A 25,882-nucleotide genomic window follows, 5' to 3' on the forward strand; every position below is an offset into this window, starting at 1 on the left:
TTATTTGTATATATACTTTTAATAAAATTATAATTCTTATATGACGTTCTTCTTTTGCTTTATAAACACAGCCATGTTCTTATTCAAATTAAAAATGGGAAATCAAATCAAGATGGCTGCCTTTCGAACAAGTCTTATAGGTCCACCTTGAAGTACAAATGTTTTCCTATTAGAATTGAAATAAATATTTCATGCCATGCTCTATGCTCATTTTAACATTGGTAGGCATTATATCAAGTTGTTGTACACCTTTAAGGTGAGTTTTTAATTTATTTATTGTCTACAGTATTGTTTTTGATAACAATCCAATGCCCTTATAAGAAAGATTGTTTGCTATTATCTATATAGACATTATAGAAATATTAGAAAATGTGCTTTATCAGTATTGTATAAATTTACAGAAAAGGATACAAGAGAAACTGGAGGTAAATGGTCTCTCATCTGATCAATAGGCAAGATACCATTTACAACTAACTCAGCTTTAGTCGATACAAATGAAGGGAAAACCAAACCAGGACAATCACACAACATCAGATCTTTCTCTACAAACAGTGTCTGAAAATATATAAACCAGAACAATCACTCAATGTGAGATCCTACTCTAGTGTCTGAAAATATATAAACCAGGACAATCACACATCAGATCTTTCTCTACAAACAGTGTCTGAAAATATATAAACCAGGACAATCACTCAACATGAGATCCTTCTCTGCAGTGTCTGAAAATACATAAACCAGGAAAATCACACATCAGATCCTTCTCTACGAACAGTGTCTGAAAATATATAAACCAGGACAATCAGTCAATGTGAAATTCTTCTCTAGTGTCTGAAAATATATAAACTAGGACAATCATTCAACATGAAATCCTTCTCTGCAGAGTCTGAAAATATATAAACATGGACAATCACACAGGTCATTATTTATGCCTTGAAACAAATTACATTCAAAGTTGGTATTGTCCGGGTTGATTCTTCAAAAGAAAGAATTATCGTTCTCAAAGGAAATAACTCCATATAGGTATATGATACCACATATTGCAATATTGAAATTATTAAGTTTGATTATATCCCCTTTAATCATGTAGGACTGGGATAATATTTCTTGATGCATATCCTCAGATAGTGTTCTACAATTGAGTAAAAATTCATCTATATCAGTCTGGCTATTTAGGAGGAGTTGCACTAGCAAGACACATGGACAAATGGACAGACTGATAAACGAACAGGGCGATTCCCTAATAACCCAAAAAACTATGTTTGCGGGGTGTGTACATGTGAGAACAAAAATTGGAAGCCATGAACTAATTGGTTCTACAGTAAGTGTATAGAAAGCTTACCTGGAAGTGTTTAGTCCTACCAGGTGTGGCTGATACAGGTACTTTCTTCATCTTCAGAATGGCATTTATTGTTGAACTCTTACCAACATTTGGGTAACCAATCTTAAATAAAGTACATATTAAATGTGTTTTGTATATTACAAACACTACATAAATAATCAATAAATAATGATGATTTAATAGAAAGGATATGATGTACAAATAATTCATCACACAAAAACCTCTTAATGGCTAGATAAAATTGATAAAGGAACAGCACTTAAATTGCTTTTCTTCATATTAAAGTCATTTTTTGAATCTGACTATAGACTAAAAATAGTTTGTTGTTGTTTCAGTTATTGTGTTTCGAAAGAAAAAATCTGACAGTGACTGTAGCCTATATCAAGCTTATAACCGGCAACATGGGGATCTTGAATATAACTACTTCAGTTAGCATCAGGAAACCACGTTTTTTAACAAAGTTCAGTCTATTTATAGTTAATACAACCTTGAACTTTGAGGAATTAACCTCAAAATCAATATGGAACATCCTTTCATTATATGTGAGTATGGTAGCAAACCAATTTAAATATTTGAGTAAGCATCTGGAAACAAAATTGACTGACAAACTAACTGACCGGCTTATGGACGGGTCAAAAACCATAATATATCCCTGTGTTATTTCCTAGTGTGGGGTATAATAAAATAAACACATTTGTCTGAAGTTAACAACAGCATGCCATGTTAATCCAACACATTAGTTATGGCATAAAATGCAAGCTGACTGTAACTGTTCATTGACCTGTACTGATATATATACATATGTCCTTTTTTTCTCTTTTCATAAATATTCTTGATAATAAACTGTTAACAGAGATATTTCTTGCCTTTTTGTTATTTTGATAGTAAAATGCAAATGTTGAAATTAAAATAGCAATACTTTAACCCAGTTTAACATATATGTTATGCAAAATATTCAAAGTCAATGAACCATGATTGAAGGTACAGGGCCAAACAATCTTCATGGAAATGAGATGTGCCAATGCTAATACATATGCATACCAAATAACAATGACCTACCACTAGTGGTTCCCCATAAACTGACCTAATCACAAATTAATACATGTAAACTAAGCAAAAGTTTTAAAGTCGACAGACCCATGTCTGTTTGGGTGGGACCAAACAATATCCATGGAAATGAGTTCTGTCAGTGCTAATACCTATGTCTCCTTTCTGACTCTGTCAAGGCCAGACTAAAATTACATTCTTGTGTTGATACACCACTGATCTAGGTTAGAAGAGGGTTGAGGGCTTACAAACATGGTTAACCCTGGCACATTCTTTATGTGCATGTCCCAAATCAGGAGATTGTAATTCAGTTGTTGTTGGTTCTTATTTGTCGTATCTTTTTTTTTTTTAAATTGTTTTGTTATGAATTAGGCCATCAGTTTTCATTTTTAAATTGTTTCACATTTTCATGTTGTGGCATTTTTATAGCTGATTATACAGCATGGGTTTTTCTCATTGAAATAGACTGTACAGTGACCTATAATTGCTTATATCCACGTCATTTAAACTCTGGAGGATAGTTGGTTCATTGTGAATTGGCAATCATACCACATCTCATTATTTTTATATTCACAGAGGTTTTTTTTTTTTATAAATAAGAAATATAATACCATTCCAACTGTGGTTTGGTCTGGAGTTGCTTTAGCACTGCTATGCAGGGTTCTTAACAGTTTCAAAAGTTCTTCTCCATTTAAAATGTCAGGTTGGTTTCTATGACTACAACAGTCTCCTGAAGCATCATCACTATAGTCTGTTCCTGATTTCTGAATTTCTGATTTAATGTCCTCACTTTTGCTGTCACTAGGTACTTTGTGATCAGAGTCTGTTACAGATGCACCTTGCAAACGTTCCTGTATTTCACAGGACATGTCTCGCGACACATTTTTTTCTTGATTTGTATCTTTGTCATCTTCATCAACTTCATTCATATCTTCATCACTTTCATTCTCGTCTGACATGTTTTCATCGTCTTCATCACTTTCATCTGCATCTGAATTGTTATCATCTGATGAATCTTCAGCTTTCTGAAATATAAACCACAACAGCTGTTTTTTGTATCTACTTTGTATGGATATAAATAAATTGTTTGGCTATTGTTCATAATATATAATTTATCTGATAATTTTTAGATTTTGAAGAACTGAAATGTCAAAAGAAATTCTGACAATGTTAGGCCATTAATGACAACAAATATAGTTTGTCTAACTAAAACAATGTTGCCACATTTCTGATTTGCCTCTAACTATATCATCACTGCAAAACAAAGACTAGTCCTTGTTAGATAAACTGAGTTATAAGTTTAAATTATATAAGTCATTACTCATATTGTAAAAGGATATTTTTGTATTGAGTTATTACCTCTTCTTTTTGCCTTTCTGTTTCTGCTAAGGCTGACCAAAATGCTAACTTGATATTTCTCTCATCAAAGTAATCACACCACATCTGCCTAAAATATAAATGTAACAAATAATTTAAAAAGAATCATGAATATCAATAATACATACTATGAATTACTTAATATTCATGGGATACCAACATTTTTGGATTTTGTGGGGGGGGGGGGGGGGGGGGGGGGAATCCTACAAATGCAAATACTTTACAAAATATGAATGTTCAGTTACTTTGATAGTATCCCCCAATGTAAAACTATGAAATCAGGAACCAATAAAATATTAGCATCTAATTGTATTGTATTAATGGGATAAATTGACCTTTCAACTTTCAAAGCTAGGTACTGTAGATTGATTTATTTTCCTGTATACTAATTTTCATGGATTGTGGAAAACATATATGTTCTGGATACATGATTTCTTGGATTTAACAATTCTACATACAAACCTACGGAAAATTTGAATTTGTTAAACACTTGAATTTAAGGTGCACCTTTAACCACGAGAATTAGTACCTCACGAATATTATTAAATGAACCCTCATTTTGTATTCTGGGCTATCATACCAACCAAGATGGTGAAAGAATTGTAATTAGAGTATCATTAACATTTTCTAGTCACTATAAAGCAAATTGAATTAAATATTTATAATCATAAATGAAAAAGTATTCCTTTATGGAAACAATGAAACATTTATGTAATGTAACTTTGAAATTTATTAATATGAAGTGATGTGATGTTTGGTCTAATGAATAGTTTTTATATGATGCATGTGACTTTTAGTTCCAGGAATAACATTCAATCTAGGGGAATGCAAGTTTTTTGGCAAAATCAATTTTCTCCAAATTTTTCACTAAATGATACAATACATATGTATATGAAATGGTCATTCAAGCTTTAATTCATAGAAACTTTAGTAAGTGCAATATTTTTCTTACTTTATTTAGTGTGTGAGTGAGTTGACGGAGTTTACAGATCTGTACACTCCTTCAATATAACCTTTATTACTATGGCATTTACAAAACAGATTGTAGTAAATATATAATAATTAACAATCTTATGTGTCCATAGAATACTATGCCACACCTGCAGAATCACATTTCCATGTTTAGCAAACTGCTAATATTTAGGTCAAACCCTAATTTGGCATACACTTTTAAAAGTTCACATCTTATTGAACATGTGTACTAATGACCACAACTTCAGTTAAAGCTACTAACGTAATAAAAAAGTATACAAGTCTTCTATGCTGTGTCTGAAATGGTGTTTTATAAAAGTATTAATTATCCAAAAGTTTTTTTGTTTTTAGATTAATACTTTTCCAATTTCTGCCCTTTCATTTTATGCTACCTTATTTTTAATACAGGTCATAAAACATGCTATATTTCAATACAGGCTATAAATTAATTTTATACCTCTGTTCTGATGTCAGAAGATCAGCTTTATTAACCAGTAAAAAGTTGACCTTTTCAGGGTTCACTTCCTGTACATATGCTGCAACATCTTCACAATAAAACAATAATGGATTCCTGGCATCCACGATCTGTACAACAATATCACTGCAAATAAAACATGGAAATTATTTACTTTTACGATTTTGATTTTCATGATACAATGAGTATAAATTCAGATATTACTGTAAGGATTTAATTAATATTACATAGACGCAAGAAAGGAACAAGATAATTAATTATATTATTAGTTTGTTAGGTGGTGTATAACGCCACTTTTTTTATAGATGAAGCCAGAGAGACTAGAAAGAACCACCCACTGTCTGCATAAAAACTAGAAATCATTGTCAATTAAGATTGGAATCAAACACACCTGACTAGGAGCAAAGTTCATACAATCTCAGGGCTGATGGGCTAGAGATCACTGTGGATGAACTACTTAGATCACTCAGGCTCAAGAGTCCCACAAGATGATAAGACAAGAAATGATATGTGGTGGCTACACATGGGATAATTATTTCATGAATTTCTAGGGATTAACCAATCTATCAAAAGAAAAGCTCTTCTATTGCTGTTCCTCATCTTGACTGTTGCTTGAAAAGATAGGGTTTTAAACTTATTGGTGCTCTGCAAATATATCTAAATACTTCCAAAGGTATACCTGTAATATTCAAAAGGAGCATCTATTCTAATATCACATAGCATTGTAGCAAAGTAAGAAGTATTAATAAAACTGTATGAAAATACAAAGATATGGGGTAAACTTTAATCCAACCTAAAACACAGCAAAACCAGAAAAGGCATCTAACATTCAACATTCAGTGTCTACACCATATGTCAAGCACTAATCATGTTGTTTAATCCTTAGTTTTCTGTGTAGCATTTTGTGGATTGTTAGATATTTTTCATTGTTTTTCTTTTTTATCATGGAGTTGTCTGTTTTTCTTTTTGTCGTGGAGTTGTCTGTTTTTCTTTTTTGTCATGGTGGTGTCTGTTTTTCTTTGACTTATGGTTTTTCCCTGACCCCTTGATATTATTCCCCATTTCAATCTTAATTAGTTATATGTGTACAAAACGTATCCGAGATTGTCAAAGATTTACCATCAAACCCAAATTCCCAAATGATGAAAACTTAAGATATAAACATGATAAACATAGATGACAGCTACATGAACAAAGTTAAACTAGTGTTGTAGAATTTATTGAGAAAATAAAATAAGGTTAAAAATTTGGGTAAAACGTTGTAAGCTAATAAAATTTCACATCATTTTCCAAAATAATTTGATAACTTTCAAGGGATTTGGTAAACAAATGAATAAGTCCCTTGATTCATTTCACAGAAAATCTTTCAAAAAAACTACTTGCAAGTCCTGAACATTTCAGTATAACTTACGATCATTTTTTGTTGTAACATTTTTTGTTAAAAGAGCCCCTGGCCTGTTAATATTTTTACACTTTTTCTCAAATGCTCTAAACAGAACTGATTACGAGGTAACTAAATGGTCAACCAAAATCTCCCTTTTTATCATCAAAATTAACTAGTATTGAACCTGAATAAGTTGTTTATTCCTGCACTGGACAATAAATCATTCTATTTACAGTTATCACTGCTGATTTAAAGAATTTAGCATAAATATAAAAACATTTCAAAGTTTTATATTTCAATTTACAATTGCAATTTATTTTTTATCATAAACCTGACTTTAATTTATGCACTGTATCTACTAATATACTCTTGATGATAATCTTAAAATGAGGAGATTGGTATGCTTGCCAGTGAGACTCATACCCATGAAGACAAAAGGACATATTAGTCAGTTCTGATTTGAAGAATTTAGCAAAAATAAGATGACATTTCAGAGTTTTATATGATAATTTACAACTAAGTAAACTTTTTATCGGCACATGAATCCGTGACAAATACCATTTTACTGTTGATTGTAGAAGATTGCTCAGTTTTCAGATATTATCACAAAGAGTATTTAGATATATAATGCAAATTGAAGTTAAGGCTTGTTTTCAGCTTCAGTGGTAAAAAATTATTTTCATTTTTTATTATTATTTTGAGATATTCCTGTAAAATCAACTTTGAAAAATCTTGTGAGCAAAGAATGTGCTAGTTTATCACTTTTGCTGAAAACAGGCTGACTTCAATTTACAATATATATCTAAATACTCTTAGTGATAATATCTTATCAAGGACTTGCAAAAACTGTTATAAAGTTAAAATAGTTATTTAAGTACTGAGCAGACGACAATAAAATTGAGAATGGAAATGGGGAATATGTCAAAGAGACAAAACTACTTTTAGCATTGCCATAAAACATTCTTTTAGGGGCCAGCTGAAGGACGCCTCTGGGTGCGGGAGTTTCTCGCTGCATTGAAGACCCATTGGTGGCCTTCAGCTGTTGTCTGCTCTATGGTCGGGTTGTTGTCTCTTTGACACATTCCCCATTTCCATTCTCAATTTTATTGACTACAAATAAACTGAATTGGTTACTTTAATGTATAAGTTAACAAATCAATAATTTCTGTTAACATTCTTCAAATATCTATACAGCATTGATCCCTTTACAGGAGTAAACCAAAATCTTATTTTTTATTACAATGAACTATTTCTGTACTGAGTATTGAAACTGGAAATGTTGTTTATTCCTGTAAATGACAGGATTTTAATTTATTCCAGTTTTCATTGCTGATTTCAAATATTTACCAAAAATATAAAAACATAAATTTCACAGTTTTTATGAACAGTTTTCAATAAAATTCACAAAAGCTGAAAACAAGACTCAACTTCAATTAACAATACCTTGTGAAAATGTCTTGAAATGAAAAAATCTTTATTTCAACATGATTGATTTTTCTTAGATTCTGGGATGAAAATGAAAAAGTTAGTATTTTCATTTTAATATAATTTTGAATCCTTAACAATAAATATTAACATGATATCTATAAATGTGATGCATGAACATAGTTTTGAGAATGAAAATAACATAATTAATTGTGTGCATCCATGGGTTTTCCGGATTTACTGTCATCAGAAATGCTCAAACCCAAATATTTTGAAGCCAAGTATGTATAAGCCTGTTGTGCAGTGGTTGTCTTTTGTTGGTGTGGTTCTTAGGTGTTTCTCGTTTTTTATATAGATTAGACCTTTGGTTTTCCTGTTAGAATTGTTTTACACTAGTAATTTTGGGGCCTTTTATAGCTTGCTGTTCGGTGTGAGCCAAGGATCCATGTTGAAGGTCGTACTTTGACCTATAATTGTTAACTTTTTATACATTGTGACTTGGATGGAGAGTTGTCTCATTGGCACTCATACCACATCTTCTTATTTATAAGACCTAATCACGTGACAAGCAATATGTATATGACCAAAAGGACCCTAAAATCAAAGTGCTTGTAAGCACTGAAGGGTAAAGATTGCTTTAATTTATCAGTGAGAAGTAAAATTAAATATTGCATTGTATAAAGCATTGGTTGTAGTTGATTCAACTTCAATTCTGGACAAAGGAAGATAACCCCAATTTTTAAAGATAACTTTAACAATGACATCATTGATATTTTTAGAACAGATATTAGATTCCTGCACCTTGCAAAAGTTATGTAATTTTCTTTACAAGTATAACATCATTTTGTGACTTGAATATCTGAGCTTATTTTTCATTGATAAATTTCTGGAAATGTTCATGGACAGGATGTATAGAATGTTATGATCAATGCACTATATTTTGTGTATCTCAAAGGGTAGTGTCAGATAAACCTTGGAAGATACAGATATCTAGTCAGTACCATAGGGTTTTGATTGCATTTCATGCAATCTTTACCCGAAAATAGCCAAATTCATAGTATTAGTTTCTTAAAATTTTCTTAATTTATCAAGAGTAATTTAATGATTTTCAATTGATTTCTAATTTTTTTAAGTGTATAATTGTAACTAAGAATAACCAAAATTATACCAGATGTTGATGCAAATCAAGTTAAATCTAACTTTTGCCTAACAATCTGAACATGACACATGTACAGCAACACAACAACAAAATAAATAATTGATACCTTCTCTCAATAACTCTCCATAACTGTCTCCAGAAGTCCAAGTTCCTTTCATATGGTGTTAAGATAATGCCTTCTACCTCAGACAACCTACAATTAATTACATTAGGATATCAAATAAATTTGTTCAATTCAGTAAACTGTGAAATCCAAGATAAATCTAATAGCTATACATGCAGATATAATTTGTATTTGTTTATATTTTTTAAGGGAGATTCTTTAAAAATCTTTTTACAAAATAAGCTACCCTAAATCAAGACTGAATCTATTATGGACAGGTAGACTATAGATCATTGATGCAGTATGTTGTAGAATAAATTGTTCTGGCGATTTTCTAGTAATTTAAAAAAAGTATTTTATAATTTTATATATTATATGTTGTAGTACCAGTGTTTTCCTTTTTTCACTAAGGTAAGGTGGGTGTTTTGAAAAAACCACTTGCAACCGGGTGTTTTTTTACTGTGGGTGGGGGTCACAAAATGAAGGATTAGTATTGTATTCACATTTATTGGAATTGGACAAAAATAAATAGATGTAGTCACATAAACTGTCAAATATTCGTCTTTGATTTGATTTTTTTCAATAATTATTCCCTTTTTTCTCTTCTTTCATTCACTATTTTATGCAATCGATCCAAGTTTCTGTCCTGTTCCTCGTTTTAGTGCTGTATTTTTGGCACACAGAACAGTAATATCCTTCCTCTGTGACGATTAGCCATTTAAAGTCCTGTTCATATTTATTTTCGCTTGCGTGTCTTTTCCGTTGTTTTGTTTTGTTTTTTTTTTTCAATTTCAACAATTTCAATACAACTATCCGTTTTAGTTGACTTATTTGGCCTAAAATTTTCCTTATCACCATCGTCATCTGCCGTACTCTTTCACCAATTAATAAAAGAAAACATTAAAATTTGACGATCTGCCATTTTTGTCAATGAAAACAAATTAGCGAGGCGCAATTAGTATTTAATTTTTACGGTGCGGAACCAAAAAAAACTGGAATTTGAAAAAAAAGCAGACCACCCCCTGAATGGAAAGGTGGTCAGATTCAAAAGAAGGTGGTCGGCACACCCTGCTTAAATGCCGAATGGAAAACACTGAGTACTATGTCATAAACTTGTATAATATAACTTCATATTAGATTAGAAATAAATGGGGAATGTGTCCATGATGCCCCCGCTTGCATATCATATAAAGTTATAAAGGGACATAAATTAAGAGCGGTAAAAGTGACGCTACCATATTTGTACTTGATCTGAGTTTTGTGGTAATAAGTATTGTGTATACGTTTCATAAAATTTGGTTGAGGCTAACTTAAGTTAGAGAACGGAAACAAAAAATTCAGCAATTTTTTTCCATTTGTAAAGGGGCATAACTCTAGAACAAGAAAAGTGACACTACCAAAATTCAAACTTGATCTGTATTTAGTGGTAATAAGTGTTGTGTATATGTTTCATAACATTTGGTTGAGGCAAACTAAAGTTAGAGAACGGAAACGAAAAATTCAGCAATTTTTCCATTTGTAAAGAGGCATAACTCTAGAACAATAAAAGTGACACCCTCAAAATTCAAACTTGATCTGTATTTTGTGATAATAAGCATTGTGTATAAGTTTCATAACATTTGGTTGAGGCTAACTTAAGTTAGAGAACGGAAACGAAAAATTCAGCAATTTTTCCATTTGTAAAGGGGCATAGCTCTAAAACAGTTAAAGTGACGTCACCAAAATTCAAACTTGATCTGTGTTTTGTGGTAATAAGCATTGTGTATAAGTTTCATAACATTTGGTTGAGGCATACTAAAGTTCGAGAATGGAAATCAACTTTTGGACGTACAGACGGACAAGGGTAAAACTTAATGCCCCCTCCGCTATGGCAGCGGCATAAAAATCTTACTAACTCCAATATTTTATTTCTATTCTCATTTTTTTGTAGAGACATTATCAACCAACAAGTTTATACACATACTCAGCCCCCCAAAAAAATGTAAAAACTTGTTTCAAAACGTCACAAAGTAAAATCTATACAGGGAAATAGTTCTGTATGTATTAATGAAATTTATTAACTGTACACATTTTCAGGTGCATTTTTTCAAATATAAACAAGAATGTGTCCATAGTACACGGATGCCCCAATCTCACTATCATTTTCTATGTTCAGTGGACCATGAAATTGGGGTCAAAACTCTAATTTGGCATTGAAATTAGAAAGATCATATCATAGGGAACATGTGTACTGAGTTTCAAGTTGATTGGACTTCAACTTCATCAAAAACTACCTTGACCAAAAACTTTAACCTGAAGCGGGACAGACGTACGAACAGATGGACGAACTGACGGATGAACAACGAACGGATGCATTGACCGAAATACATAATGGCCATAAATGGGGCATAAAAAAGGTAATTTTTATAGAGATAAGTCAACTTGTCCTAAAACTCACAACCTTAACATAATATCCTTTGGATTTTATTCAGTTCATGAGTGATATGATCTAGGTTACACATCAATAAACACCTTCAAAATAACCTAACTTTAGCAAATTTTAATATCTCTACAACATTTTAATACTAGAACATAAAAATCTTACACAGACAAAGATTTTCTCCATTCCAGAAAAGAAGCTTTTTCTCTTCTGTCCAACTCTTCTGGGGTAGTTGTACTATCCCATGGTGGTCTGAAAATATAACAAAAAATATATAGTTGTTACAAAAAAGTCACTACACATATAACATTTAGCTATTTTTAAAATTAATTTTGGAACCAAAAAAAAATCAGTTGCTCTTTTAATGAAGCCTTAGCCAAAATAGTCCTTAATAAAAATAACACTATAAACTGCTTTTCTTGATTTACCTTAATCAGAAACTTTCAAAACCCAAAAACTTGAAAGCCAAGTATAAATACTTGACCAACATGGACCTTAAAGGAAAAGACAAATCCATCTAAGGTTAGCTTTGCTTGAGGGAGCTGGAGCCTTAGATTTTTTTATCATTTCTAATTTATCATCACATAATTATGAATGTACCCTGGTAGGTTATAAGTGGCAAAGCATAGACTACTGGTGCCTTTGGGAACCAACTATCCAACAGCAGTAGTATCGAACCAGTGTTAGATGAAAATAACTGTAGATTTGTTTGATTCAGATGGTTTTCTGGATTTACTTTTCTTAGGAACACTCAGAAGATCAAATTTGAAAGCTATGGACATTAACCATCGTTTGAAAGTACATAGCATTCCCTTCCAATGAATGATTGATTAAATGATAGTTGGTGTTTAACTCCACTTTAAGCACTCTTGGTGGCAAAATGTTATTGATGGACGAAGCTGGAGTATCCAAGAATGTAGGAAAACTGCATTCCTAATCTAAGACACCTGTACTTGTATGAACTTTGAAATTACATCATTTTATTTAGGTTTCAAAAATAACTAAGCCCATTTTTCACTTCTATACAGAAAAAAATCAAGATGCTATTTCTTGATCATGACGATGCTTATGTTCAAGTTTGGAACATTCCATAAAGGTTTAACAAAGTTATTGATGCTTAAAATGTTTAACCCCAGACTGTATTTAAACGTTAACCATGTTAACTGTAAAAATCTAAGTCCATCTTTCAGTATTCAGTATAAATAATGAAGTGATAAAATCACATTTTCAAAATGTTGCATCAGATGTTATAGATTAATCAAAGTTTCATAAAATTCCATGAAGATGGTTTGACAAAGTCTGAGTCTGCATGTGGTATCAATATACTTATGTTCCTTGTTTCATAATCATTAAAAAAAATGATTGTCAAGCAGCCTCCATGTTCTGATAGTAGGAGTATATTTGCCTACACATTTTGTCTTTGTAAGAATCAGGCAATTCAACAGAATTTCAAAAAATGATAGAAAAAAACAAGCGGACCTTACCAACCTATTTGAAGTTACTCTCATCTTGAGTTAGAAATGGTATGTCTTTTGTTTCTGCGTGTCTGGTAATGTGAGAAATCTTTAGATATCTATTTCGTTGAACAGGAAAGGGAAACAAATGTTATATTCGTGCAACATTATATATTTTTAATTTAAATTAATGTAAACTTGAACAGGAAGGTTGATTATTTCCTCTTGTCACTTCTGTAACTTTCTGAGCTAGCCCCTCAAACAATTGAAATAGCATAAAAATATGGCACATTTATATGACTTTTACATTTTATTGTCCTGAATAACATGTAATATTTGCTGCTGGACATTAGACACCAATAAACACAATCAATTAGTGATGACTGTCTATAATCTATATGACCTTTTTTGGCTTAGTGTGTACCTTTATAATGCTATTTCAATTCTTCAATCAAATAAAAGAGAAAAAAAGTATTTATTAAAAAAAAACACCAAAAATAACACCAAAAATAACACCTGTATTTCCAATGTGTTAATGTTGCCAAGATAACTGTGAAAATGTAAGGTAAAATATTAATTAAATAATAGAAATAGAAAGTATTACTTTTTTTTGTTTCTCTGCCAATGTTTTTTCTGAACATTGTATGTGAAAACCTGTTGAATTACTGAACTTTAAATATCAGTGAAAATATCATTGGTAGTCTATGACTCTATACCTACTGTATGAATATCAGAAATCTATACCTTCTGTATGAATATCAGAAATCTATACCTACTGTAAGAATATCAGAAAATAAAATAAACAGATGCTAGAAATAATATATAGATATGCTACTGGAGGGAAGGTAAAAAGTTTATACAACGAGAGCTGTTCACACAGCGAGACTAATACTCTGCATAAATGCATTTTAGTTGCTGCTGTGAAATTCAGTATTGAGACAATGACATTTTGAGATTTTTGGCTATCAGCCATTCATTTTATATAATCATTGCCTCTGTGCTAGGTTGGCACATGGTTACTGATAGGTCAATCTGACAGAATTATACTGACTCAGGAACAAAGTCTGAGGTTTGTATATTGTAGATACAAAATTAATTGCATACTTAATTTGGTTAACCAAAGTTCTCAAGTACACAAGTTATGAGCCAGACACAAAATGACAAAGATTTACTTTAATATGGTCAAATTCAAGGCCAGAGTGACCGGACTTTTGTATATGACACACCCCCAATCCCATGATGCATAAGTATTCAAAGTTCAGTCAACCTAAGTTCTACAATACAAAATTTATGCCCCGCACAGGAGACGTGTTGGACAGACAGACTGACAGGATGATTCCGATATATATGTACCCCTCCAACCTTTGTTTGCGGGGTATAATAACAACAAAATAACGATGGAGTAGAAAACTCCACTAGCTGATATAAAATTTTCTTCTGGAAATTAATAGGCGGCTTTTGCTGTCAGATTTTAATGATATAATTGAATAAAAATCTATCCTGTTTGCAGTTAATTCCTAACTTAAATCAAAAGTTTTACAAAAACATGCAGGAGTTTTTTCATTATTATCCTTTTTTGACATACAATGTTTTTATATATTTTTTATATAATATTATATGCACATTACTCTAGGCACACAATATCTGTTAGGAATATACATATTGAGCTACCATAAAAATGCAACTTTTACCATTCTAGGAATTTCATTCTTCCACCACTAATAACAATAAACTGCTTCTCCGAGCGCAGCTGGATATGACCGCAGAGGTCCAACCCTGAACAGTTGGGGCAAAAATGGACACAATATTCAAGCTTGATACAGGTCTGAATTTGGATTGTAATTGAATATTTGATACATTATAGGTTTCTGACACAGAATAAATATAGTCAAAGAACTTGCAATTGGTTATATGATTTGAATTTATATACAATTGAAGATTTCTTACTGTTGTGCAATACACTGTGCTGTTGCGCAATACTTAGTAAATCTGTTTTCAGACTATATACAAAGAATTAGCAAAATTAATTGTGACCCCAAATTTTTCTTTGGAAAATTGACAATTTCTTAAATCTTGAGGGAAAAAAAAATTGAACCCCCCCCCCCCCCCCCCCCCTCCAAAAAAAATAATATTTGAAGATATTTTCTTTTTAATTTCTTAAATCTTGAGGAAATAAAATGCTACGCTGGGCGCAGCTTGATACGACTGCAGAGGTCAAACCCTGAACAGTTGGGGCAAGTATGGACACAACATTCAAGCTTGATACAGCACTGAATTTGGATTGTAATTAAATATTTGACACAGCATAGGTTTCTGACACAAAATGAATGTGGTCTAAGAACTTAAAAAAATGTAACTTACCTACATGTATTCAAACCATATCATTATTATTTGCTTTTATATATAAATCAGAAATAACCAATTTAAAATGGAAAATTTTAAAGAAAAAAAAAGGAAAAAAAAATCCCCCCCCATTTTTTGAACCCCCTTATGATTCATCACCCCCAAACTCAATCCCAGCCTTCCCTTTGTGGTATGGTACTTTGCAGTACAATTTCAGAGAAATCCATACACTTGAACACAAGTTATTGTCTGGAAACTAGAAAAATGCTTGTTTTTTGACCCCAAATTCCTAAACGTTTAGGACAATTACCCCTAAACTCAAACCCAGCTTTCCCTTTGTGATATGGAACCTTGTAATACAATTTCAGAAAGATCCATACACTTACACACAAGTTATTGTCATGAAACTAGAAAAATGCTTGTTTTTTGTCCCTTTTTTGTCCCCTAATTCCTAAAATTTGGAGGCAATTACCCCCAAAATCAATCCCAGCATTCCCTTTGTGGTATGGAACCTTGTGGTACAATGTCAGAGAGATCCATACAATAACACACAAGTTATGTCTGGAAGTTACAAAAATGCTTATTTTTGGCCCCTAATTCCTTTACTGTTGGTACCATAACCCCCAAAATCAATCCCAACCTTCCTTTTGTGGAATTGAACCGTGTGGTAAAATTTCAAAGAGATCCATTCACTTAAACTAAAGTAAGAGTGCGAAAACCAATGTGTCTTCGGACGACAACACCAACGTCATTCCAATATACGACTGCAAATTTATTGCGGTCGTATAAAAATATTGTCACCGCCCCCCAAATTTTTACCCCCCCTCAAAAAAAAACTATTTGAAGAAATTTTCTTTTTGTAAAATGTGGTACAATTTAAGAGACATCCATACACTTAAACACCAGTTATTGTCTGAAAACTAGAAAAATGCTTGTTTTAGACCCTTTTAGGTTTGGGCAATTACCCCCCAAAATGAATCCCAACCTTCTACTTGTGGTATTGAACCTTGTGGTATAATTTCAGAGCAATCAAAATACTTATACACAAGTTATTGTCCTGAAACTAGAAAAATGCTTGTTTTGGGCCCCTTTTTCCTAAACAGTTGGGACCATCACCCCCAAAAACAATCCCAACCTTCCTTTTGTGGTATTGAACCTTTTGCTTAAATTTCATAGAGATCCATACACTTAAACTAAAGTTGTTGTCCGGAAACCAAATGTCTTTGGACGACGACGTGATAGCAATATACGATTTTGCGGTCGTATAAAAAGCAATGAAAACATATATTGTACCACATTCAATCATGTCTGGTCAATCATGAGAATAAAACTAAGATGTGGTATGATTGTTAATGAGAAAACTCAATAGCACATGTTGAAAGGATGTACAAGTCTCTGCACTTAAAAGAAACTCTTTAGAATGGGCAATACATGTATATGGCTTTTCGTAAGGCAAAACTTTACACACTACTCTGTTGTTTTTCAGTGGCAATGTGCCCTTATCCAGGTCAATCGAGATTTCAGATTTGACCACTTTTACATTATTAACTTATTCATGCTATTCCCATTCTTAATAAGCATGAATTTGACACATGATAAAGACTTTGACTTACGCATGTCTTAACATCGTCTCAAGCATCCCTACAAAAACAGTTACCATTGTCATAAGATTTCAGTTTCGCACATCCTTGCTTAATTTTTCTGGCCTGATATATCTGATTTGAGATTGATGGGGTACATCTTCATTTAAAATACATTCTTTTTTTAATGGAAAAGGACCTTATATACACCCACTTAATAATATTTTTTTCTATGGGATGGGAGCATTATTTAATAGAAGCATATATATCACATGTATATTTGATTCATCAGTTTCAGCCTCTTCCAGCTTGAGGTGCTGGTAACTGAAGTAATGTACATCTGCTCTCCCCCAGTGATGAGGGTATATATGGGGGTCCTTTATTTCTCAATTCTTTAGACTATTTTTCCCTATGCATGAATTATTTTAAACATTATTCTCTATTCTTTATATTAATGCACCCAGTTATTCTCTATTCTTTGTTTTTTCCAATTTTTCCCTATTCATTATTTTTTTTGCTCTTTATTCTGCATTTTTTGCCCGTTATTCTCTATTCTGTAAACCCCATTCAGACCCTCAGTGATACATGTAGCACATTTAACTGTATTTCTATAAGGTAAAATATATGTGCATTAAAACATTTTGCATCCCATAATTCCCGTTAAACTTTACCTTCGTGGAATTCTAAGTAAATCCCTGTGTTGTTCATGAAGACATTCTACATTAGCTTGCTCTGTCTGTGATAGTAGTCCAGAATTCTTATTTGGGTCAATAAACTTTACATTTAATTTCTCTACAAAATATAATTCAAAAATGGTCATGCACTTATATTTGTGATTGTTGAATAATGGAAAGAAATTGAATAAAATGCTCCGCAGGGCGCAGCTTGATACGACCGCAGAGGTCGAACCCTGAACATTTGGGGCAAGTATGGACACAACATTCAAGCTTGATACAGCTTTGCATTTGGATTGTGATAAATATTTGACACAGCATAGGTTTCTGACACAGAATGAATGTCACAGGTCTAAGAACTTAAAAATTTTAAATTGGACATTCACCTATTATGGTCCAATATCCAAAATCTAAATACATGGTTAGATTCAGCATATCAAAGTACCCCAAGAATTCAATTTTTGATGAAATCAAACAAAGTTTAATTTTGGACCCTTTTGACCTCAATGTGGACAAAGTTGATAACGGGGCCCAAAAATCAAAAATCTAAATACATGGTTAGATTCAGCATATCAAAGAACCCCATATATTCAATTTTTCTTGAAATCAAACAAAGTTTAATTTTGGACCCCGATTTGGACCAACTTGAAAACTGGGCCCATAATCAAAAATCTAAATACATGTTTAGATTCAGAATATCAAAGAACCCTAAGAATTCAATTTTTGTTAAAATCAAACTAAGTTTAATTTTGGACCCTTTGGACCTTAATGTAGACCAATTTGAAAACGGAACCAAAAATTAAGAATCTAAATACACGGTTAGATTCGGCATATCAAAGAACCCCAATAATTCAATTTTTGATGAAATAAAACAAAAAGTTTAATTTTGGACCCTTTGGACCTCAATGTGGACCAATTTAAAAACGGGGCCCAAAATCCAAAAACTTAATACACCGTTAGATTCAGCATATTAAAGAACCCCAAGAATTCAAGAATAAAACCCCATTGAAATTGGTCAAGAAATAAGCAATTTATACGAAGTATCTTCTTTTGCACAATACTGTGCAATTAAATATTTCTTGCTATTGCGCAATACTGTACAATTGACAATTTCTTGCTATTGCGCAATATTGTGCTATTGGATATTTCTTGCTATTGCGCAATACTGTGCAATTGAAGATTTCTTGCTATTGCGCAATACTGTGCAATTGAAAATTTCTTGCTATTGCACAATACTTATTATATAATAATTTACACATCCTGTTTGGTGTGTATCTCCTACCATATCATTATTATTTGCTTTTAAATATAAATCAGAAATAACCAACTTAAAATGAAAAATTTTAAAAGAAAAAAAAAAGGAAAAAAAGAAAAAAAAGGAAAAAAAAAAAAATCCCCCCCCAAATTTTTTGAACCCCCTTATGATTCATCACCCCGAAACTCAATCCGAACCTTCCCTTTGTGGTATGGTACCTTGCAGTACAATTTCAGAGAGATCCATACACTTGAACACAAGTTATTGTCTGGAAACTATAAAAATGTGTTTTTTGGCCCCTTTTTGGCCCCAAATTCCTAAACGTTTAGGGCAATTACCCCCAAACTCAAACCCAGCTTTCCCTTTGTGATATGGAACCTTGTAGTACAATTTCAGAAAGATCCATACACTTACACACAAGTTATTGTCCTGAAACTAGAAAAATGCTTGTTTTTTGCCCCTTTTTGGCCCTAATTCCTAAAATATTGAGGCAATTACCCCCATCATCAATCCCAGCCTTCCCTTTGTGGTATGGTACCTTGCAGTACAATTTCAGAGAAATCCATACACTTGAACACAAGTTATTGTCTGGAAACTAGAAAAATGCTTATTTTTGGCCCCCAATTCCTAAACGTTTCGTCAATTACCCCCAAACTCAATTCCAGCTTTCCCTTTGTGATATGGAACCTTGTAGTACAATTTCAGAAAGATCCATACACTTAAACACAAGTTATTGTCATGAAACTAGAAAAATGCTTGTTTTTTGGCCCCTAATTCCTAAAATTTTGAGGCAATTACCCCCAAAATCAATCCCAGCATTCCTTTTGTGATATGGAACCTTGTGGTACAATGTCAGAGAGATCCATACACTAACACACAAGTTATGACTGGAAGTTACAAAAATGCTTATTTTTGGCCCCTTTTTGGCCCCTAATTCCTTTACTGTTGGTACCATAACCCCCAAAATCAATCCCAACCTTCCTTTTGTGGTATTGAACCTTGTGGTAAAATTTCATAGAGATCCATTCACTTAAACTAAAGTTAGAGTGCGAAAACCAATGTGTCTTCGGACGACGACGACGACAACGTCATACCAATATACGACCACAAAAAATTTTTTGCGGTCGTATAAAAATCAATTATTGCATTACAGAAAATGTTGAATACAAATAATGCTTTCAAAATTTAAATTGTGAGTATCTTTTTTGCAAAATCTATACCATCGTAATTTTCACAATGATACAAACATTACAATTATTTCTGAATTTACAGTAAATAATGTCAGCAATGGTGGTTTGTTTATATATAATTCACAAAGTTTCATTGATGTACTCATCATCATCCTTTTTTATGTATTATTTCACATATTCCAGGGGCTGCTCTGGCTACACAAAAGTTGAGCCAGAAAAATCGCCAGCTGCTATATTTTGTTGCCAGTTTGGAAATCTAGGAGCCAACATTAGAGCCAGCTAGAGTCTTGATTTCCACAGTGAAACCAATTAATTTTAATTTCTTATGAACTCGTCATCATTTAACTTTAAGTGATGATTTGTCATGCAATGTATGCTCTATTAGTTTATGTTTTTTCTTCCTTTCCGTGAAAGAACAAAACAAACAGGTTCACTGACACCAGGGTGTAAGCTAGGATTTTGAAGGCTTTAATTCACTTTTGTGTGGTAAAAAGGTACATATTGTTTGTTTTTGTTTTGATTGTTATGTCTCAAAACAGGGACTAATAATGAATCTATTGGTCAATGTTCCTGTCCTTATAATTAGCTTATATGCTACAGAATAGAGAAAATGTTTTAAAATTTAAATAAAATATAGAGAAAAATTAGCAAAAAAATGAAGAAGAAAAAGTATTAGGTGCTTTATTGCAGCTTAAATATACAGAATAGAGAAAATTTGTATATAATAAAAGGGGAATGTGTCCATTGGATACAGATGATGCCCCGCTTGCATATAATGTTATAAAGGAACATAACTCAACAACGGTAAAAGTGACACCACCCAAATTCAAACTTGATCTGAGTTTTGTGGTAATAAGCATTGTGTATAAGTTTCATAACATTTGGTTGAGGCAAACTTAAGTTAGAGAACGGAAACGAAAAACTCAGCAATTTTTCCATTTGTAAAGGGGCATAACTCTAGAACCGTAAAAGTGACACCACCCAAATCAAATCTTGTGATAATAAGCATTGTGTATAAGTTTCATAACATTTGGTTGAGGCAAACTAAAGTTAGAGAACAAAAACCAATTTCGAGATGTACGTACATATAGACGGACAAGAGTAACACTTAATGCCCCCTCCGCTGTGGTGGGGGCATAAAAAAACAGAAAAATTATGACCCAAGCCCCCTTCCCAAATCCCCTATGAAGATCCTCTTAACTTTGCACCATTTAAACTTAAAAGACCTCCTAAACCTATAAGTCATAATGTCAGAAGTATGAAGACATAATTATCTTGAGTAGGTATTTCAATACTAGGAAAAATTATCATTAAGTCATCTTTCTTCATATAGGTGTGCTCCTTCATCACCTGAGAATAATACACAGTAGAAGTGAATAATCAATGACGGCCATTGTGTTACTTTATTATCAAAAGTGAGGGTAGGCAAAGACAAGATACTTCTGAATTAAACATTTTTAACCAAAATACAAGTAAAACGATTTTTTTCTAATAAGTTAGGTAAATTTGCATACAATAAAAAATTTTTCTTTCACAAATTTGGGTGACCATGAATTTTAATACCATTACAGTCAATTCAAGAAATGAAAATTTTGACATGGGAAAATGTTGGCGCCAGAAATATCGCCAGCAGACGTATTTTGTCGCCAGATGAAATAAAAAAGCCCAGTGCAGTCCCTGCTATTCATTACAATTTATATTTATTCCATACACTTACACCCTCAAATTGATAAATTTACATTTTCAGCAAGGACTATATAGCTACTGGGAAAACTAATTTGTTTTAAGGGAGCTGCCATTTGATTTTTATGGGGGGGCTAGGATGAAAAATGTTGTCCTGCATTTTTTTTTAGTTGTAATCTCTGTCCTGCCTTTTTATTTTTTACTCTATTCGGTCCTGCATTTTTTTTTTTTAGTTTATCCTGACTTTTTTTTACATAAATTGTCATCCTGCCTTTTTTTTTTTGCAAAGTGTCTCATCCTGCCTTTTTTTTTACTCAAAACTCCTGTCCTGCCTATTTTTTTCAAATTTCATCCTAGCCCCCCCATAAAATTCAAATGGTAGCTCCCTAACATGTCTAAAGCAGGATGTTTTCTCCATATCATGCTAATAGTTTCCAACCTTTTTTCCTTTTTTTTTAATTTTCAGTTTTCAAGTTTTAAAAAAATTATCATTTCCCTCAAATATCTGCATTCTGATCTTTTTGACCAAGTTTTATTTAGTAGAAAATTAGATCCATTCCCAAGCTGCTTTTTAAAAATTATGTTTGTTAGCACATTATGCAAGGTGTCAATTTTTGAGACAAAAAGCGGATTTCAGTAATCTGTGGTTTACAAGGAAGTGATGCCAATTTACACATACATGTAACTTCATAACTTTTTTTCATGAGTTAAGATCAGGAACTTAATTACTATTTGTAATTGAAATTACTAATTGCTGGTCCTTTACTTTTTTGTTCAGTATATTAAAAGAAAATTGTCTTGGTTACCTGCTGTGAATTCAGTTCCTGCTAGCTCTGCAGTAGCAAGGAAATCATCTAAATTACTTTGTTCTGTGACTGACTGCAAGTTAAGTCTTCCCCATTCATAGCCATCATTTAGTTCTGTAGTATGTAACTAACAAATAAAACATTTAAGTATCAGTTTACATAACAATCATGCAACAATAATGTTGTATGAAATCTTCTATGAAGTACAGCAACCAATATTAAGTGTAGGACAACACGATTTCTTATCAACCAGAAAAGATCATCCAGCTTGCTATCAGTAACTGTTAGCATTTTTCAATAGGGAATAGATTGTTATTCATTTTGTGTTTTTGCTATCTATGATATATATTGTACCATTTATATAATAAATTTATTTAAAGTTAAATGCTTGTATTTGTTTTTATAAGTGTTGACAACAGTTGATAGGGTAGTCTTTGAACAGAACCCCCCAAAATAAACAGTTATTAGTCCTTTTTTTCATTTTTTGTAGATCTTATATGAAATGTGTGTTGAAATACAACTTGAAACAAAACTGTTGAATTTTAAAATGATCATAATGGTCATGATGGTACATTGTACTAAAGAATCAAAGAGCTTAAGAGCTCTCAGGGAATAGACGGCCAATGTTTCTTCTATTTTTTTGGGGTATCTTTTGATAGTCTTCATACAAAAAATGAGCAAAAGAACAGCTAGAACATGTAGAAAGGTTGACAATATTGAAATTAATTGTTGTTTAATGTAATTTCATTTCCTTAGTCAAGAATTCATCATGGAGTCAATTTGGACCAATGGAAGAGATCGGCACCTTCTAAATCAAAACATTTGATTAAAGTTGAAAGTTAATTATCTAAAATTCAATTGAATTCTATCATTTAATAACTTCTACAATATATTTTAATTTTTTTTTTGTGTACCACTAACTGCAGGCTATGGTCATTCTCCATTTTTTGTGACAGTGCTCTAAGATTTTTAATTGATAACAACTTTCTCAAATAAAGTGAGGACTGGCTGAAAAGTCTATTCATTTTTAAATTTCCATTGATAAAGTTCCCAGTTGCAACTCTCATCACAGGGATACATGTACTTACAAAAATCAATCAGATTGACATAAGCTGTGTGCAGCTTGTTTCGAGTCCTACATTTTGATATATGCAAATTACATGAATAAATATGTTTAAACTACAAAAAGCAACATTTGAAAATTTTATAATTTTTTTACCATTATGCTGGTACACAAAATTTTGTTTAAATGGAAGACTAATTATCATATAATAAATATCACATTTTAAGTGTTCAGATACATTAACTTTTATTTTGGTGGATAATTACTCATCAATTTAGGTGCTCCTGTATTGGAGGAAGATTCTCAATACAGTTACAGAGAGAATGAAAATTGCCGTTTTTCTCCCCCATCTCATGTATCCCCATTGTTTACCGCGAAAGTTGACCTGCAAATTAAAGTATTGATGTGGGAATCATCTACAGCAAACATAATTATGTTTAAATAAACAAATACAGATTTTAAAATCGTACATAATTTCTGTGACAACAACTGTGAATGATTTTAATAATGAGTAAAGGATATCCCTTCTTCTGGGTAGTGTGGAATTCCAACCATGACGTCACTAGGTTGGATATATTTAGAATATTTCGAAATACTGTTTTTTCCGGATTGTAAAAGAAACATAAATAGTGTATGGAAGAGCTCAAGATACAATAATTTCACGAGAAACAGAAGGGAAATGTGTAAAAATTTGTTTAAAGTCAATCTGTTCATTTGTGTGTCTCCTTCTCATCAATTCAGTATGAAATTTTGAGGTGTTTTCCCCAACTTAAAAACGAAATGATTGACGTGAGAAGCTTGGAAGTCTGGCCAACCAAATAGGGAATTGACGGCTTGAAGCCGTCTTTCCCCAAAAAATGACATGAATGAACATGATGAAACATTCAAATTTAAAATATAACACAGGTAAACTAAGATTTTATAGTAAAATTTGCTCATCATTTGACTTAAAAGCTTACCTGAGCTTTGATATACCAAAATATGAGAGATCAATTCTCACAAAAATTATAATTAGTGCACATTCACTTGCTATTGAAATGGGGAGATAAAGTAAACACAAAACTTTAGCAACTGAGAGATTCTGCAAAATTATGCAGGGGACAAAGTAGAAGATGAGGTGCACTACCTTTTATATTGTCTCCTATATAAAACCTTCGAGAGAAGTTTAGTATTTTCAAAAATTTGCTTAAAGATGATGATTTCAGATCAGTAATATATTAAAATAAACTTAATCTAAATACCAAACAAATATGTTATTATTTAAGACAGCTTTTGAAGTTTATAATAAGCTTAGGGTCAGTTGGTCTACCATACATTGTAAGTTATGGAAGTACTATAAAAACAAAAATTTCGATTGTGGTTATAACCAAGGACATATAATTAACATCTAATATATGTCCTTGTTATAACATATCATTAATTTTCACATGTTATGCATTAATATGATTATGTTTTATTAACATTATTTGTCACATGTACATGTATGTTGTACACTGGGAAATATATGCAATATATTTGATTTGATAATTAGCACAAATACACAGATACATCTCGTCTATCAGCTCTGTGCAATATCAAAAGTAAACATAGTTTACACGGAATTATATACAATGTAGGTGTGTAAAATAACAGTAGTAAGCTGATCAAAGCTATATGAAATTTTATCATGACAGTCATGTATATACATGTACCATACAATGTATGACAATTATTTATCAGTATCTAGAATCTTACAAACTGGTCCCCTGAAGATCTCTGCTTTTTGTGACCAAATCTGTCTCTAATCAACATCTTTCCCAGGTTACCTTCTTTCTTCTTTTTCCCCATTTCTCTTTCACGTGTTGCACAACTTCACTCGAAAAATAAACAGGATGTACCTTAGACAACATAAGTGTAGCACAACAACGGACTAAGTGAATTCCGGCTTTTTACAATTTAAGGAACCAGTGACCAATCAACAAATGCGACCGATCTTGCGAGATAACACTTATTTGACGAGCTGTGACTACTTTTATTTACCAGTATGCTGACCAATCCTAATCAAAATATATTTGTAAGCCAGTTAGGAAGATTAGAAAAGCAGATACAATATTTAAATGAGCAAATTAGGAAAATAAATGCAGAAAATCTGAAA

The 25,882-nt window shown here is 32.1% G+C and overlaps 1 protein-coding gene across 1 annotated transcript in view; it reads right to left on the bottom strand.

The window, feature by feature from the left end:
- The window catches only part of LOC127719844 (large subunit GTPase 1 homolog), a 32,921-nt gene extending 7,276 nt beyond the window's left edge, over window positions 1–25,645 (bottom strand). Inside the window, exons 1-10 of the mRNA XM_052226151.1 lie at window positions 25,483–25,645; window positions 22,686–22,812; window positions 17,749–17,869; window positions 11,866–11,952; window positions 9,285–9,371; window positions 5,193–5,336; window positions 3,746–3,833; window positions 2,998–3,411; window positions 1,340–1,441; window positions 412–555 (exon numbers count right to left, since the gene is read on the bottom strand). Coding sequence (XP_052082111.1) covers window positions 412–555; window positions 1,340–1,441; window positions 2,998–3,411; window positions 3,746–3,833; window positions 5,193–5,336; window positions 9,285–9,371; window positions 11,866–11,952; window positions 17,749–17,869; window positions 22,686–22,812; window positions 25,483–25,575 — 1,407 coding nt within the window. The 5' untranslated portion in view covers window positions 25,576–25,645. The remainder of the gene's footprint in view (window positions 1–411; window positions 556–1,339; window positions 1,442–2,997; window positions 3,412–3,745; window positions 3,834–5,192; window positions 5,337–9,284; window positions 9,372–11,865; window positions 11,953–17,748; window positions 17,870–22,685; window positions 22,813–25,482) is intronic.
- Between the last annotated feature and the right edge of the window lie 237 nt (window positions 25,646–25,882).

This window comes from Mytilus californianus, unplaced genomic scaffold (genome assembly GCF_021869535.1).
Source record: "Mytilus californianus isolate M0D057914Y unplaced genomic scaffold, xbMytCali1.0.p SCAF_11, whole genome shotgun sequence".
Classification (NCBI taxonomy): domain Eukaryota; kingdom Metazoa; phylum Mollusca; class Bivalvia; order Mytilida; family Mytilidae; genus Mytilus; species Mytilus californianus.